Raw genomic sequence first — 17,695 nt, 5'->3', positions numbered from 1 at the left:
GATTTGTGAGTTGCCTGCAGTGTATGACCCCTTTATACAATATCTGAGCTGTTTATGGATTTATAACTAGGCTGTTTTCTGATATACTAAGGCCTGAATGGCAAAGGGAATCAACTGTTTAATTAACACAAGCAGCAAATGCTGGCTTTGTTCTTGATGCCTTACGGCTCAGATGCATATTCATGTTTTATTTTCCAAATCAGATTTAAACTGCAGCAGAGAAGCTAGAGGCAGGCACACACAGAAATAACTCATGTTTTTATTGCATTTCCGTACACACAAGCACGCACACCTATCTTCAGGGAAACTCCTTCAGAATGAGAATGTATTCTTAATATTTATGACAGATTTTAAATACTTCCATTACTATGATTACTTTGGGTTTTTTTTTCTTCTTCAGTCTTAGCACTTTGACCTTTTTGTTTGTTTGTTTGTTTGTTTCTAGAAATAGTTATTTTTACAAAATTACTTCTTGCTTCTTAGAGCTGAAGAACTCTATGGCTGTGGCCAAATTCTCAGTTGAGGAAATTAAGAGAGAAAAATCTTAACCTGAGATAATCCCTGGATGGATATATTAGCCACCTGAAATGGAAGTGTTTAGAGTTTCTATTATTTTAAGTCTTTTAATAACTAGAGAGGCAACTTTTTGGAAGCCAATTCTTTGAAAGAAAAATACATTTAAAAAGCAAATTAAAGATCTGCTTATTGAAATATTCTCTTTCTACCTTGTAAAAAATCTGTGCTACTTATGTCTTGTAAAATAATGCTTCTCAAACATGACTGTGTTTAGGAATCGACTGAAGATCTTGTTGAAAGGCAGACTCTGATTTAGTAGGTCTGGAGTGGGCCTGAAATTCTGCCTTTCTGACAAATTCCCAGGTGATGTCCATGTTGCTGGGACCTGGACCCTCTTGTGAACAATATGGTTATAAACAACTTTTCTTCCTTCTAGATGAGATCAACTGGCCTGAGAAGGATGAGGCACCCCCACCTGATGCCCAGGATCTGATTACCTTACTTCTCAGGCAGAATCCCCTGGAGAGGCTGGGAACAGGTTAGAGCCCATGTGTTTTAATTTTGCTAATATGCAAGAAATAATGTCTACATGGAGCACTCTGAAGCTTTTGTTGTTGTTTTGCTTTTGCATAGGCAACATCTGTTAGTTGATGTAGAACATGACTGCAACACATTATAGCAATAATATTTTGGATTTTGTTTTCTGATTCAAAACAGTGTGTACGCTAAGAGGGTTGGTTGTTTGTCTTTGTTTTTTGTTGTTTTTGTGTTTGGCAAAGCAGAAATTATGCTTAATTTGTTTCAATAAATAAAGCTTCTCTGGAAGAAAACCTCAAAGGCACATGTAACTCTTCTGTCCCAAAAAGCATGCATCTTAAATAACTTGAAACAGAGGATTCGATATTTGGAACTCTTTTTGTTTTTGTCTTTAAATATACATCCCCATACGGATTTGACCCAGCACGTTACTATACACAAGCTTTGAAATGGGTTATCAGTACTTGGACTAATTACTAGAAATGAGTGTCTGGGGTTGAACCATGCTGTCCTGTCACAGTGATCAGCACCATGACCCAAGAAAGAGAATTAAAAACCACTGTCTTTCAGGATTAACGAGATAGTAGATTTGTTTCTTGCTGATTATTTTTTCTGACTGTTCTGCCAGCATTTTATTCCCTTTTCTTCTCTGTATTCTGAATAGACAGACTTAGCAATCCCAGTATAGAGTCCCAGTCTGCCCGAGTATGTGAATTTGTGTAGATGAGACTAAATATTAAATATAAATGCATATAGTCTAGCCAGCAGCCATAATTTTCATCAGTGAAAAGTGCTGGCTTGATGGGTTGTTTACTCTGGGCTGTTTCATTCTACCCCCATTTTAATAGAAATAACAGAAAATACTGAAGAAATCATTTTCTCCCCCATTTTTTTCCAAGACAAAAATTTGAAACAGTTCCAAATATTTATTGTATAGTATTCTCCACATTCACCCACCGATTCTCCTGTTGGAGGACCTGTTCTTACCTAAGTATAGATGAATACTGTGCTACTAGAGTTTATGATAATGCATTACAGCAAGGGTCAGCAAGCTATGGCCAGATTTGTCCCACAGCCTGGTATGGTAAATAAAGCGTTACTGAAACACCTCCGTGTCCACTCATTTAGGTATTGTATGGCTGCTTTCATGCTACAAGGGCAGAGTTAGGTAGTCATGACAGACCGCATGCCCTGCAAAGACTGAAATGTTTACTGTTTTGCCCTTTACACAAAAGCTTTCCAGACCCTGCATTAGAGAATCCAAGAAGGCTTAATATTAGGGCTTGACTAGAAAACTTCTTTTAGTTGAGCCTCTCACTAGAGCACCTTGTGCCTTTTTTACCTTTTTCAGTGGTTGAGTGGACTTTTAACCTGAAAAGCCAATATAAATTGAGGTTGAGAGCATAAACTCCACAGTCAGCTAGGCTGAGTTTAAATCTCGGCTGTATGACCCTGGACAGGTTACTTCTTTTTGCATTGCTCATCTCCTCATTTGTGAAAAGGAGCTTTCCGAAGTGCTACCTCATAGGATTATTATGAGGATAAAAACAAATCATTCTAGGGAAGAGGAGGCATTCTGCTGGATGGCTTTTTAAAACATTTCCTCCAGAGTCATCTGCCTCATTAACAACAGTTTTATCTCAGAATTATTTTCTAAGTTCATAAACTGACATGATTTTTTATTCTGTTATGAATGCGTACTGCCCTAGTCCTTCAATAAGCCCATAATATGTGTTTTTTGTTTGGTTTTTGGTTGGTGGGTGGGTGGGGTGGTTTGTTTGTTTAGAGATGGCATCTCACTCTGTCACCCAGGCTGGAGTGCAGTGGTGCGATCTTGGTCCATTGCAACCTCCGCCTCCCAGGTTCAAGCGATTCTCATGCCTCAGCCTCCCGAGTAGCTGGGGCCACAAGAGCATGCCACCACACCTGGCTACTTTTTGTATTTTTAGTAGAGATGGGATTTTGCCATGTTGGCCAGGCTGGTCTTGAACTCCTGGCCTCAAGTGATCCACCCACCTCGGCCTCCCAAAGTGCTGGGATTACAGACATGAGCCATTGTGCCTGGCCCCATCATATATGTTTTAATCCCTGTTACCTGAGGTCAGGTGTGGAATTTTCCACTTGTGGTGTCATATCGGTGCTCAAAAAATTTCAGATTTTGGAGGATTTCGGATTTTAAATGTTCAGACTAAGGATGTTCAGCCTGTATTCTGCCCTGTATTTACTCCTCCAGGAAAACTTGGATTCTTGGTTGGGCTTGATTTAACTAGACAAGGATGTGATAATGATCAGCATCTCTGTGTTTATAAATCATAGGCTGCAAGTTACTTCTCTGCACATTTTCTTGTTGATTGCTACTTTCAGTCTTTTTAGGGTTTGACAGTTTGAAGAACAAATCCCCTAACAGAAATCCAGAAGAGACATTTAAAAGACCCTACCCAAGCTCTTAGAATTGTCAAGTGCTTGCCAAACAGGCCAGTCCAACATGACAGGTCCCAGTAGGGCCCAGAGACTGAGGCTTGGAATCCCACAGGCCTGCCGTGCTGCTTCCGATGACAGCGTTTTGTATTTAATGCATATTTAGTGGGCAAAATAATGCACCGTGAAAATGTGCGAATGCACATTTGCCCAAGAGATTAGAGAGGCTGAGAAAAAGGGTGTGAAGAACATAATGGATGTTTAAGAAACTTCCATGAAAGGAGAGAAAAGGGAAAGTGTTAGTGTCAAAGCATAACTTGCAATTTGGGAGCTTGTCCTACTGGAACTACACTTTTGAACTTGTAGAATATTGAGTGGCAGCCTGACTCCCTGGACTTCAGAGCTGCTCAGATGTCACTGCTACCCATGTCTTAAATAGTTTCTTCATTGTCCTGAGTCTCAGTTTCCTAGTCTATGGAAATGGGCATTTTATATACTTCACAGGATTATTGTGAGGAGTAAATGCAAAAATGTTCATGAAGGTATCTAGTTCATTTACTAAGTATCTAACAGGAGCTCAAGGTATAATGTTTCTTTTACCTTCATAATGAATTCTTACAATGAGAACTATCATTTGCATGAGTGATTTGTTTTTAGCTCACAATGCTATCACCCGTATTTTACCAAAAGTTTAGTCCAGAGGTCATTTTCCCCCAATTTGTCCCTTTCTTTTCTTCCTTATCTCTCCATAAGTGCCTGAGAAACTGGACCAACTGATACCAGCTTCTCGTAAGTGAGGCACAAAGACCAAAGGGTGAGAAATGTGAGCTAAATCAACCATGGGCTGTAAGTCCTTGAGGAGGACCCATTTGTCATTGTCTACAGAGATGAAATGAAGGCTCTCAGCAGCTTGGGTCCCAGAGGATAGCAGGCAGGGGGTAAAACCCCTGACACTGGCTGCAGTCTGGTTGAGCTCTTGGCCCTAGAGAAACTGCTTTTCTGATAAAATCAAGCAACCCAAAATGTGAGGGCTGGGCCATTGATGTGGTCCCATGAGCAGCAGCTGAAGTGATAGTCATTGTAGTCTAGTGGAACCATCACTGCACTAGGAGTCCAGAGATGTGTGTTGTGGGCCACTAACTAGGGCTTTCCCTACCCAACACCCGCACCGTGCTGACGACCTCCATGTTGGATAAGGAAACAGTTAAGCCCTCTTAGCTTTCGTATTCTGTTTCTCCAAGTAAAAGAGCACTAGAAGAAAATAAGATGGGCAGTTGTGCATACGGACATTGATAAGGGATAGGTGAGAGCAAGGATGCATGGTGGGCTGGAATGAGGCTCTCCAGAGGTGCTGTAGAACAGCCACATGAGTTGGTTCTTAGGCTCAGGTCCCCAGTATTGGCAGTTCTGAATCTGCTTGCAAAGCGATGCAAGAAAGGTGGTGGAGTAGGAACAAATTAAAGCATGCCTCTGCCTTATATGTGGCACTGAGGTTGGGCTTGGGTGTTTTTAGGCAGGCCTAGGTTCAGCCTTGAATCTTTACCCTCTGGGGGATCATGGTCCACGGTGCTTTATTGCTTATGCTTCATTTCCACATCCACGAAAGGTGTTGTAATGCCCACTTCATGTGGTTATATTTGATGATTTAATTAAAGGAAACAAGACACCTGTCCTGTAGCATCTAGTGCAATACTTGTCACAAGTTGACCCTCAGTCGTAGCTGCTCATGCTTACAGTCAGACTTCAGTATTTTGCTAGAAATGTGGAAACCACCTGGATAGAATATGGGGTAAAGATTCTAATTAAGTGTTTTATAAAGAAGAATCCATTTCACCCCTTTTTGGGTAGTTTCCTCACTTTGCTGTTTTCACTCCATTCCATCATTTTCAGAACACCAATTTGCCCTGGCTGGGTTTAGAGCTAGGGCTGACACTATGTCTTGTGCTAGAGGGGTCCAATGAGGACAGAGTCCAATCTTTGATCCACAGACAGCAACCCCCAACCAAGATTCACAGCCCATTTTGCATTCAGCTTGGCATTTCTCATCCTATTCTTTTTGGACTCCACAGAGGACAGGATGAGAGGCCTGGGTGACAACCACAAGAAAGAGGCATTTACTTGCACCTAGCAGAGATCTTTTGGCAGGGAGGCTGATTAGTCCCTGTAGTAGCTTCTCAGAAATCTCTCTTCTTAGAGTTTTTTCAGGATTGATTCTTTGTTATCTCTCTCTTCAACAATATGTGTGCTGGTGGCAGGGCGGGGATCTGATTCTTACGCTATGATATTACAACATGTACCTTTTTCTCTTTATATGGGGTATGGTGTTCATATTTTTGATGACCGGTCCTTTAAAATCACTCTTTAAAATTATGGACTGAATTGAAAACATTTCACTGAATTATGCTTTCATGCTGACTTGGAAAAAGAAGCCTAAAACTTGGAAATGGTAATGGATATTTTGGAGACATTAGAAGTCTATAAAACAGATTTGTCAGTTTCCTACTTACAAATCTGTAATCCACAGAATCTAATTCTTATCTATGTTAATGAGCAATCCAATAAAATTGAATGGTAACCCCTATAAATAATATTTAGGAAAAATTTATCAATATTCACTTTACCTCCAGAGGAAATGTTGCTGTGAACACATTTTGCACCTTGTTAGAATTTCTCTGGGTTTTTAATGAGTGAGTCTGCTGTGGGCCAATATTTATCTACATCTCCAGGTTCAGCATAATGTGATTTTAAGTGGCCACATCATTAACCTTTGAAAAATGGAGGAAGTCATGGAAAAAAACTGACAAAGAAAAACAGTGCCATAGCAACTGCTGTTAGCAACATCAAATCTCCTACTGATAAATTATCGGAAAAACTTGTGGGGCTTTGGTTGTAGAATGAAAAAGTATGATTTTCATGTCTGTATTTCTTTGCTGATATGTTCTCAAAATTGTTGTTAAAAACTGATGTTTGCCTTTGCTTAGTGGGGATAGTTTAACACTTTCCTCTCTGTCTCTACCTGCCCCCTTCCAGGTGGTGCATATGAAGTCAAACAGCATCGATTCTTCCGTTCTTTAGACTGGAACAGTTTGCTGAGACAGAAGGCAGAATTTATTCCCCAACTGGAATCTGAGGATGACACAAGTTATTTTGATAGTATGTGCTTTATCTGACATAAAACATTGTTTGGCCTTTACTCGATAAATAATTATCTTTGCTTTTGAACCTTTTCATATCTCTGAGTTCTTAAACATAATGTCGATACAGAAAATCATAATTAAAATATCTAAATGTTGAAAATCTGAGTAATTGGACCTGTTCCCAAACATTTCACTGCAGCTCGGTCTGAGAAGTATCATCATATGGAAACGGAGGAAGAAGATGACACAAATGATGAAGACTTTAATGTGGAAATAAGGCAGTTTTCTTCATGTTCACACAGGTTTTCAAAAGTAAGTGAAATGTGGCATAAACATACACAGTCTCTCTGGGAGGATCTCCCGCTGGCCAGATAGTATCCCCGAAAAGCTGGACACTTACCGTTTTCCAGGGTTTGAGGTCTCCTATGCTTAAACTTCCTTTTGTTGAAGAAAAGTGACCTCCTCAACTTATAGTCTGTCCCTATCCCCTAGGCTTTTAGACCACCATTTTACCTTCTCTCTTTCCTGTGAGACAACAGAGATTCAGATAGCTGAGACCTTGGGCTTACCTGAGCTCTGATCCCCTTCAGGAACCCCGGCACCAATATATTTCTCTCTCCACAAATTAAGATATTGTTTTCTTAGAGGCATAGCCTTGCACCCACAGTCTTGTTTTTGGAGTGTGTGACTGCTACTTATATGATGACCTTGCCTTGAACGTCTCTCACCTGGCTCAATGCCAGGCTGCAGAGGTATCACTCATTGCTTTCAACTCAGGATGAAGAGCGCGAGCTTCATTGTGTACAGAGTCATCTCCGAGGGATTACACAGAGTACAACAAAAGGAGAAGGCTCAGTCCTTGACATAAGCAAAGATACCTGGGGACAGTTGACTGTAGGATTGTAAAGTCTCATAACTGCCAGGCATAGTGGCTCACGCCTCTAATCCCAGCACTTAGAGAGGCAGAGGCAAGAAGATAGCTTAAGCCCAGCAGTTCAAGACCAGCCCGGGCAATATAGTGAGACCCCGTTCTCCACAAAAAGGAAAAAAAAAAGCCAAAAAAAAAAAGTCTTGTAACCAATAAACAGAAATTATAAGCCATATTGAAAAGGCAGTAGGAAGCCAAGCTAGAATCATTTAGATAATTGATGCTTGAGAAAGATGCCTTTTTACCAGTACAGTAAAAGTAAAAAAACAATTAATCAAAACAAAGAAAACTGATAGTACTGAGACAGAACAAGGCCCTAGGAAAAACGGAAATCAACCTAAGGGCACCCTACCTCCCTTTTGCTATTTTCAGTAGCTACATATTTTCTGTTGCCATGGCATTTTGCACCATTATTGTTTAGCTTTTCTATAACATTTAGTGATTTTAAAGTGCTCTGTAGCTTTTTCTAAATGATTACCTAGATGCACCTGCAAATTGGCCAGCACTACCCTCCTGTGTATGGGAATGGCATCGAGGTAAGGATTTCCCTGGAGAAGGTGGCAGCCAGTCTGTCCTAGAGCCAGGACAGAAGCTTTGCTAAGTGTGGACTCAGACCAGGACTGTTCTCTGGGCCATCAAAGACAACAATGCCAACCCCTAAACACTGCTTCCTTCTTTGCCTTGGTGGGTATTTCATTTTCCCACCATCTCCTTTTCTTTAGCCACTTTCCTGCTATTCCTAGTAGATTATAGGAGGCCTGAGGACCATTCCCATGAGAGCAGCAAGTGTCTGAGCAGGGCAGTAGGGAGCGCTTCCTGCCCTAGGCTCTTAGACCCCCATTTTACCTTCTCTCTTATGAGACAACAGAGATTCACAGATAGCTGAGACCTTGGGCTTACCTGAGCTCCGATCCCCTTCAGGAACCCCAGCACCAACATAGGAAACTGCCTGTCTATAGATGTGATTTGTAAGCGAAACAAATACCTCTGGCTCTTATAACGAAATATGTACTGCATCCTTGCCACACCACCACCCAGTCTTGAAACAGATAATTTATTCTTCTGTTTGCACTCAATTCCAATTCATTTTTCTTCTTCCCACCCCTGACTGGTGGCCATTAAATCTGTTTCTCTGTTATTTTCTTTTTCCAGTTGACTTCATGGTTAAAAAGTAATCAAGATGTGCATTGATCCCAAGGCCTAAAAACTCCACTGCATCTGTGGATTTTGTTTGCAGATACAAAGTCCGCAACAAGATATGATGAGAAGATGATGAATTCATAGCTCCCTATTCGTATATATGTACACACACACACACACACACTCACTCACTCTGACCCTTCCTCTCTGGATTCTGGTTAACAACACTGGAAAGTACTTTCTGAATACACAATATTAGTTCAGAATTTAGTTATCCTCTCAGGTTTTTCTCCCAAGACTTGGAGTGTTTTTCTGACAAACTCTTTTTAGTAGATATTAATAAGCACCGATTATTTGCCTTCCAGGTTTTCAGCAGTATAGATCGAATCACTCAGAATTCAGCAGAAGAGAAGGAAGACTCTGGGGACAAAACCAAAAGCACCACCTTGCCATCCACAGAAACACTGAGCTGGAGTTCGGAATATTCTGAAATGTATGTGAAATGCCTCTTAAGTAAGATAAGCAGTAGCTACTAGAGCAGAGTTTCTTAAACTTTAGTGAGCATCAGAATCCCTGGGGGGCTTGTTAAAACACAGATCTCCCACTTCCAGAGTTTCTCATCCAGTAGATCTAGGGTAGGGCCTGAAAATGTGCATTTCTGACAAGTATCCAGATTATGCAGATGTTGCTGCTCTGGGTACCACACATTAAGAACCATTGCACTAGACATCTCTTGGTTAGGCTTATCCAAGTCCGATTTTCACCTGGTTTCTTCCAAAATTCACCTTTAACACAGTTTTCTAGTATGTATATATGACTTTGTTTTTGCTTTTAATTAAGGCAACAGCTGTCAACATCCAACTCTTCAGATACTGAAAGCAACAGACATAAACTCAGTTCTGGCCTACTTCCCAAACTGGCTATTTCAACAGAGGGAGAGCAAGATGAAGCTGCCTCCTGCCCTGGAGACCCCCATGAGGAGCCAGGAAAGCCAGTCCTTCCTCCTGAAGAGTGTGCCCAGGAGGAGCCTGAGGTCACCACCCCAGCCAGCACCATCAGCAGCTCCACCCTGTCAGGTAAGCCCTGGGCCATAGTGCCTGCTGTCCTCCTCACCACACTAAGTGTCTCCTAGTGTTCAGTCCCAGGGCGGGCCTCGCCAGCAGTAAAGATGGGTGTTTTATGCTGCTAGACTTTCTCCATGGCCTCAGTCCTTAGGCTTGGGACACGATCTTCTGAGAGCTAAGATCAGATGTCTCAGACCCCTACTCAGTGCTCGGCCATGCAGCAAACTGTTATTGCTTCCGTTTGACCTTGGGGCCAAACTTCACTTTCTCAGCCAGGTTGCAGGGGATCTTTTGAGGGAAGTCAGAACGTGCTAAGGGAGCGTGTTCTCAGTTGTTGATGCAAAGGTATGTCTTATGCAGTTGCATCTAACTCAAAAGTTCAGTGTAAGAGCCAGTATCAAGTAGTCAGCTTGTCAGAATTACCCTTGAAGATGTCTTGAATCACCCGTAAGGCACAGTATAAAGCCAGGTTTCTCTCTAGCATTGAAATGGATGGTTGTTTCTTTGATGGAGTTGGCTTTTGTTAAAGGGTTATGTTGTACCAAATAGTTTCTCTCTACACACTAGACTCAGTGCAGACTGAGTGCAACAAGACGCTTAATGCTGTTCTGGTCCATCTAGGACTAAGGAGGGGAAAGGGGAGTCAGAAATACCAACATGATTTAAATTGATAGTTTACGTGCATATGAAATAACTCCACTGAAGACAAAAGTTACCTTCCCCATCTCTGGGTAATTGGAGTAAGAAACTCTGGGTAATTGGAGTAAGAAACTCCTGAGACATCTTTGCATTTTTGGGAGGCAGCCAAGGGGGCTTGGGCCTTTGAAAGCACTTTTTAAAAGTTACCTTTGTGTGATGTAACCTTCCTGACAAGAGGAACAGTGTCTTCACAGTTTTTTAAGGAGCTTAATATATCATGGATACTTGCTGGTCATTAGTAATGGAGGTATCCTCAGTAGATAATCAAACTTGCAATTAATTGCACCAAAACAAGCCTCTTAAGTTCATTTAAAATATCATTTGATTTATAAAAATTTTATGCACAGCATATTCTTCTATAGAGTATGTGCATTTATGCTTTTTCAAAAAATAAGAGATGTATATGGCTTAGAGTTGCTATAATGAATGTTTTCATTAAGCTACATTCAATATGCTGTATTGATAACCATGAATGATTCCAAGATTTTTCATAAACATTTTTTAAACTAACTGAATATTCATAGTGTAAGCTTTTTTTAAATCATTTCAAGAAAAATTTTATGGGCTGGATTTATTTCAACCTCACTAAGAAATTTGGGTCTGTGAAGCTTCACATATCCTTATAGTTTATTGTGGGGGAAAATAATGTTGGATTTTCTTGTCTGTCTTCACTTCAGTTCTGTTTTCATGTTGCGTAATTCCACTTATCCTAACCATAAAGCCAAGAGAACAGCAATGAGGAAGTAGTGTAAAGGCAACCTATTAGACTAAGATTCCTGACCATCTCTAGTTCATGCTGATGCTCAGATCATATGTAGATATCTTGGTATTTTCTATTCCTGGTTACAAAGGCCTTTATCTGGTTCTTAGTTGCCTTACTCTGAATAGAGTATATTCACCTCCATTTAAAATTTTTTCTTAATATAGTGAACTGTTTACTATCTCTTAGTCTCCTCAGCCTGCTCACTACCGGAAAGGTAGGAGGGGAAGGGAGGGGAATCGTGTCTAAGCATTTGATTGATTACTTTCATAATTAAAAAAAAAATTCACCTAGGTCCTGCCATGCATTTTGATTAATAGATTCACACCATCTTTCTCTCTCTCTCTGTCTCCCCCATACGCACACTAAAAATAATCAAAGGCCTTGGGGGCTGTGCAGAATAGAGAGATGAGCTGATTTGCTTATAGCCAAGGGTAATTAGGGAGTCTGAAAACCGTGACTGTAGTAAAATTAAATTTGTTGATTTTTATATTGCTCCACCACCAAAAAGAAGGAACCCTTGACATTTAGAGAACGTTAAAGTGACATTATCTACCATTGGCAGAAAAGAAGCTCACGCTTATATGCAGTGCTGCAAAATGAGATGGCAGAGGCAAGAGGGAGAGGTGACACAAGGTTGTATATCCACACTCTGGCATTTAGGGAAGTACAACTTTATACATGTTTCTCTTTTATCATGACTACATTGTGTTTGAAGCCATGAAAAATAAACGTCTTGAAGTCTTAGGTGTAGGGGTCAAACGTATCCAAAAATTACTCATTGTAAAGAGATTCAGCTTTTCATTTTATACTTGTCAGTGATCCCATCCAAACCAAATTACAAAGAAGGAAGTGTGTACCTTACTCAATGGGAAGCTTAAGTTTTGTGAGATGAGATTTATTACTTGTGAAGCAGTTTTTATCAAGACCTTCAGTAGCTGATTTCTGTAAGAGAATGGAATATTTTGTTAAATGAGAATGAGTTTAGCATATAGGAGTAAAAAGATTGATATTTGCCTTAAGGTTATCTCCCTTTGTTGGTCAGATGGGTGTTATGTGGAAGTCCATGAATCTTTTCCTGTACATATGCACAGTAGATGACCACAAAGTGTGCTATGACTAAAGCTGCTGTCCAAGTTCCCAGCTACCCTTAGCCTAGACCACAGCTGTAAGATCTGAACTTTGTCCATGAGCTTGGGCCAAACTACAACCATACCGCTGAGTGGTATATAGACAGCAGTGTAAGAGAAATGCTAGTTGAGTCTAAGTCTAACTCTTTCCCAGGCAAACAGTGTCATATGGTCAGCACTTCGAAATGTGCTGGCCGCTCTTTCAAAGGATCATTTATAGTGGTGTTAATACTCTGCATGGATTGTATCTCTAAAGGTGATGAGACAGTTGATGATTTTTAAGCACATGGGGCTTATAGTGTAGCATGTAGAAGTAAAATGAGATCAGCATTTTCTCTCCTGGATGGACAAAAATGTGCTATCAATGATGTTTTTAAAGAAAAACACGATAGAAAACCAATAACCTGGGAAAGAAAAAGTAGGACAAATCAAAAGGAATAGCTGTTCAGCTCCCTTCTGGGGGACTCAACATGTCACCCTGCTGCAGAGCTTTCTTTACTCTCGGCCTCTGCATTCACCAGACCAGCGTCAGTGATGTTCCATTTCTGCACCCCCCTCCATATTTATCCTCTCTTACGCTCCATTGTTGAGGGAAGCCCTAATTTTTTTTAAGTTAAAAATAACTCCAGTTTATATTAAAGATTAACAAAATTAAAAGTAAAGAAGGTGTGGTTCAGAGGGGAGAGGAAATAGCATGAGGGAGGATCAGCATATGATACGCTGGATTCAAAGCCAGGAGGATGAAGTGAACTTGAGTAATGGAGGGAGTAATATCCTTTGTCTTGCTTGTCCTTTGAAATGTACAGGGAGCTTAGAATGAAAGGAGGCATATGGCCTGAGAAGTGAGAAGAGACACTTTAGGCGCTTTTCTATCAGTTACTTGCCTCAGCCTAGTATGAGGTGTGTTCTAACAGCACAGACGTAAGTCTACAGGGAGTGATGAAAAAATGTCCACGGGTCAAAATTATGATTAACAGCATTGATAATGATAATCATCAGTATCATAAGGTAATCACAGTATGAAGTGGGCGGCCATGGTGTTTGGGAGGTAATATTTGATTCATGGCACAGCCTTTCATGGTATGGGGGGGTAGGGGCACCAGAATTATCTCTGCAAGGTTTCAAAAATATAGATTGTTGAAAGAAACTAATTCCTCTGGTTACATGGAGTCATGGATTGAGAATTAGCAGACTTGTGTACAGGTAGAATGAAGCCTGAATAGATGCCTCTTCCATCTCTTCCTCCTCCACGTCACCTTTCTCAAAGCAATCACATGTTGTTAATGTTCGCCTGACACCGTCTGGACTTACTGGCCACATAGGAGTATGTTCTCCGGCATTTACTCTTCCTGCTGTCTCTCTCTTCCCCTCTTCCCACCTCTCCTCTCCTGGATTTTCCTGAATGTGTTTATCCCTTCTTCTTTGTACAGTTGGCAGTTTTTCAGAGCACTTGGATCAGATAAATGGACGAAGCGAGTGTGTGGACAGTACAGATAATTCCTCAAAGCCATCCAGTGAACCCGCTTCTCACATGGCTCGGCAGCGATTAGAAAGCACAGAAAAAAAGAAAATCTCGGGGAAAGTCACAAAGTCCCTCTCTGCCAGTGCTCTTTCCCTCATGATCCCAGGAGGTAGAGAGATACTACTTGCATGAAATTGTGTGATTTGTGCATGTGGTCCCATCCCTCCTCTCCCAATTTGGAATGCTGAATGAGATGCAAGATTGCTTGAAGTAATAACGGGTCATGTCCCAGGACAGCTCCTGAGAGCTTCTGCCTGCAGACTCTGAATTCTTCCTGCAGGATTTGTAGGGCCGCCAAGGAGCATTTTGGCCTATTTCATCTCACTTTCTGCATCAGGGGTACAAGAGAGGCTTCCTTCCCATGAAAGCTTGTTTCTGTTTTGTTTCCTTTCGTTTTCTTTTCTCCCTCCAAGTTAAATGATAAATTTTCCTTCCTTGAATAATTTTTTTCTCTATAGAGTATGTATAATTTATACACTTTATAGAGCTGTTTACAACATTTGTGTTGGAAAGCTAAGTATATAGTTTTTCTCATCTAATTAATGAGGAAAATAGTTAAGCTTTTCATTTCTGGAGATAGAGTCACAGACAGCATTGAAATTCTAGGTTTTCCCAACCCTGTCAGTTGAGCTATGCTTCCTCCTACTGGTAGCAAATCATCTTCTGCCCTGTTTTGGAAAACTGGGCTTAATTAAGGTTTTGTTGAATTGTAGTATTTTCCCACAAACTGGTTTTGCCACTACTGATCACTAACTCTGTAGTAATCCCACTGGCAGAAATGAAATATACACCCTGATGGTTGTGATATCACTCAAATGACAGCAAGAGAGTAGAATGGGACTCGAATTATATTGCAGATGGCTTGTTTTTGGAAGAAAACAGATCATGTATAAAAGGCATTGTTTATGTTTTTAAAGTTTCATATTTGTGCAGAAAGCAATTTGACATAAACAAATGCTCATTTGGGAGTAGTGCTCAATCTAGCGGATTCAGTTTCTGGGAGGTGTCCTGTTTAGCACCATAAAACAAACACCTGTATCCCTAGTCTGTGTGACTCTTCATAAGCTGAAGATGATGGTCCTGGTGCAGCTGCACAGATGGGAAGGTAAGTTGGATATGGGCCAGTGCAGTTTTGAAAGCTAGTTAGGAAGCCCGTACTTTGGTAGAATAAGGAAATTATTTGATTTGGGGAGATAAGGGAGACCATCAGAAGGTAAAGAAGTGGGGGCCTGGCCTTTCAGCAGTTTGGGATCTATGTGTGTCCACAGTGTCCTCCTCCCACCTGCATGTCTTGAAGTTCCCTGCCTGCCAGCATGCATCTCTTCACCTGTCCTTTGATTAGACAGAAGAGAGCCAGCAGAAGACAGCCAAGATGCTACATGAAGTCAGAGAGGGAAGGAGCATGGGTCATGATACAGTTGGCTTTGCTCTTCTTTGAACAAGCATAAGAATTGAAATAGTGGGTAGTATGGATACTTTCAGCTTACGGTAGCCACAATGGAACTCACCACACCCTGGTGAGCCTTCAGTAGCACTGGGAACTTTGTAGCCTGGCTCCAACCGAGCTCATGTTTAAACTGCAGCATGTTTTGTAGATTATTCTGCCTTTTCTCAAGTGCACACACACACAGACAGTTTCACATGACCAGTTAAGATCTGTTTAGATTCACGTAGATGAAACAAGGATATGAACTAAAAAGCATTCATTTCTGCTGCTATAACAAAATACTTTAGACTGGGTAAGGTATAAATAACAGAATTTGTTGATCACAGTTCTGGAGCCTGGGAAGTCCAAGATCAAGGTGGTGACAGTTTCAGCATCTGACAAGGGCTTGTTCCTCATGGACAGCACCTTCTCTATTTCCTCACATGGCAGAAGGGAAGAACAAGCTCTCTGCAGCCTCTTGTATAAGGGCACTAATTCATTTATGAGGGGCAGAGCCCTCATGACCTAATCACCTCCCAGAGGCCCCACCTCTTAAAACCATTACCTTGGGGGTTAGTTTTCAACATAGGAATTTTAGGGGGACACAGACATTCAGAGCATAGCAGTTTGCTTCTAAAACAAAGAAAGCAGTAGATTTGGTGTTTTGGAATATGCAATGAGATTCTCTTCAGGTTTCTCTATCTCACCTGCATTATCCTCTCAGAAACCTTATTAGAATTGCAAGTAATATATGTAAAGAATCAGTTGTCACCACAGTAATGTTATTCATTTATAGAGAAGTCCCCACTTCATTGTTTTCCTGATTAAAATTTCTTTCCTTTTTTTTTTCTTCTTTTTTTCTTTTTTTTTTTTTTTTTTTGAGATAGGGTCTTGCTCTGTCGCCTAGGCTGGAGTGCTATGGCACAGTCACGGCTCACTGCAGCCTCGACCTCCCAGGCTTAGGTGATCCTCTCACCTCAGTCTCCCACGTAGCTGGGACTACAGGCACATGCCACCTTTCCTGGCTAATTTTTTGTATTATTTGTAGAGACAGGGTTTAGCCATATTACCTGGCTTGTCTTGAACTCCTGGGCTCAAGCGACCAGCCTACCTTGGCCTCTCAAAAGTGCTGGGATTACAGGTGTGAGCCACTACACCCAGCCAGTTAAAATTCTTTAATCAGTATTCATTTAATAGCATTGTAGAAATCAGCTGGTAAATTGATAAATTGCTTTCCTGGCCATGTGTGTTGAAAAGGACCATGTTAAAATTGTTTAGTGAAGAATTTGGAATCCAGTATCTGTTAATATAATACATACAGTCTTCTCCACATGAAGACATACTTGAAATATATGCATCTATGATTTATTTCTTTACTTAAAATAAAACATTAAGTAAAAATGTCACAGCCAGAGGCTAATCCTTGTGGTGTCTTTTAATAAGCATAGAAACTAAAAAATTATAACATGAGAGTATTGAAATTTCTTTCTCTTTCCTAACTGAAAAATTAGTTAAAATAGCAACACTCTTGAAGTTTGACAGTTTTGGAATTCATGCTAGTTACTGATAGAAACATTTTTGTATTATTTCATCTTCATTTTGCTATTGGAAACAAATGGATTTATGTTGTGACTATGCCCCCAGTCCTGGCAAGGCTCATGGGGTGAGGGTTGCCTGCATGGATGCTTGTGTGAGCCACATGGGCTTTGATGACTGGCTTCTTTGTTACAGATATGTTTGCTGTTTCCCCTCTGGGAAGTCCAATGTCTCCCCATTCCCTGTCCTCGGACCCTTCTTCTTCACGAGATTCCTCTCCCAGCCGAGATTCCTCAGCAGCTTCTGCCAGTCCACATCAGCCGATTGTGATCCACAGTTCGGGGAAGAACTACGGCTTTACCATCCGAGCCATCCGGGTGTATGTGGGAGACAGTGACATCTATACAGTGCACCATATCGTCTGGGTAAGACCTGCATGTCTCGCACTTGGGATTTTTCATTTCCAGCCAAGCTGGAGAATGGATAGGTTGGCTGATAAATAGCAAATATATTTACTTTTAAGCTTGCATTTGCGACCTGTTTCTTTTTCCTTTTAGAGCTCCATCCCTGTATGTATATGGTGGAATTGAATTTAGCAAAAACGAATATCTCATAATTCTGTCCAGTTTTCATATTCAATTGTTCTTTCTTACATACCAAGCTGGTAGACATAGTCAAAGGCAATCCTATTTCCATCCTTCTTTTATTTTATCATTTTTTCCTAGCCTTCTTTTTAAAAATGACCTTCTCAAATCACCTGAAATGTTTTGGTCATTCATTTTTTTTTCTTTGTGGCTCTGGTACTTTCAGTCTGAATCACCTGAAAATTTCTAAGTACCATAGAAAGTTTCCTATTTTAGAATAATGATAGAATAGGAATAG

General features: G+C 40.7%; 1 protein-coding gene across 36 annotated transcripts in view; it reads left to right on the top strand.

Annotated features, from left to right (window-relative positions):
* MAST4 (microtubule associated serine/threonine kinase family member 4) overlaps positions 1 to 17,695 on the top strand; it is a 575,831-nt gene that overhangs the window by 541,878 nt on the left and 16,258 nt on the right. For 27 of the 36 annotated variants that reach the window (XM_016953225.4, XM_054684303.2, XM_016953224.4 and 24 more), the window contains 7 exons: positions 953 to 1,054; positions 6,502 to 6,624; positions 6,808 to 6,920; positions 9,042 to 9,169; positions 9,517 to 9,752; positions 13,760 to 13,960; positions 17,009 to 17,238. In XM_016953225.4, the coding sequence (XP_016808714.3) occupies positions 953 to 1,054; positions 6,502 to 6,624; positions 6,808 to 6,920; positions 9,042 to 9,169; positions 9,517 to 9,752; positions 13,760 to 13,960; positions 17,009 to 17,238 (1,133 nt within the window). Of the gene's footprint in view, positions 1 to 952; positions 1,055 to 6,501; positions 6,625 to 6,807; positions 6,921 to 9,041; positions 9,170 to 9,516; positions 9,753 to 13,759; positions 13,961 to 14,768; positions 16,978 to 17,008; positions 17,239 to 17,695 lie in introns of those variants that run through there. The other 9 variants (XM_054684309.2, XM_063811160.1, XM_054684305.2 and 6 more) reach the window with 2 other exon arrangements.

The sequence above is a fragment of the Pan troglodytes genome, chromosome 4 (assembly GCF_028858775.2).
Source record: "Pan troglodytes isolate AG18354 chromosome 4, NHGRI_mPanTro3-v2.0_pri, whole genome shotgun sequence".
NCBI classification, from domain to species: Eukaryota; Metazoa; Chordata; class Mammalia; order Primates; family Hominidae; genus Pan; species Pan troglodytes.
The sequence above is the reverse complement of the archived record's forward strand: the minus strand, read 5'-3'. Positions and strand labels throughout refer to the sequence as shown.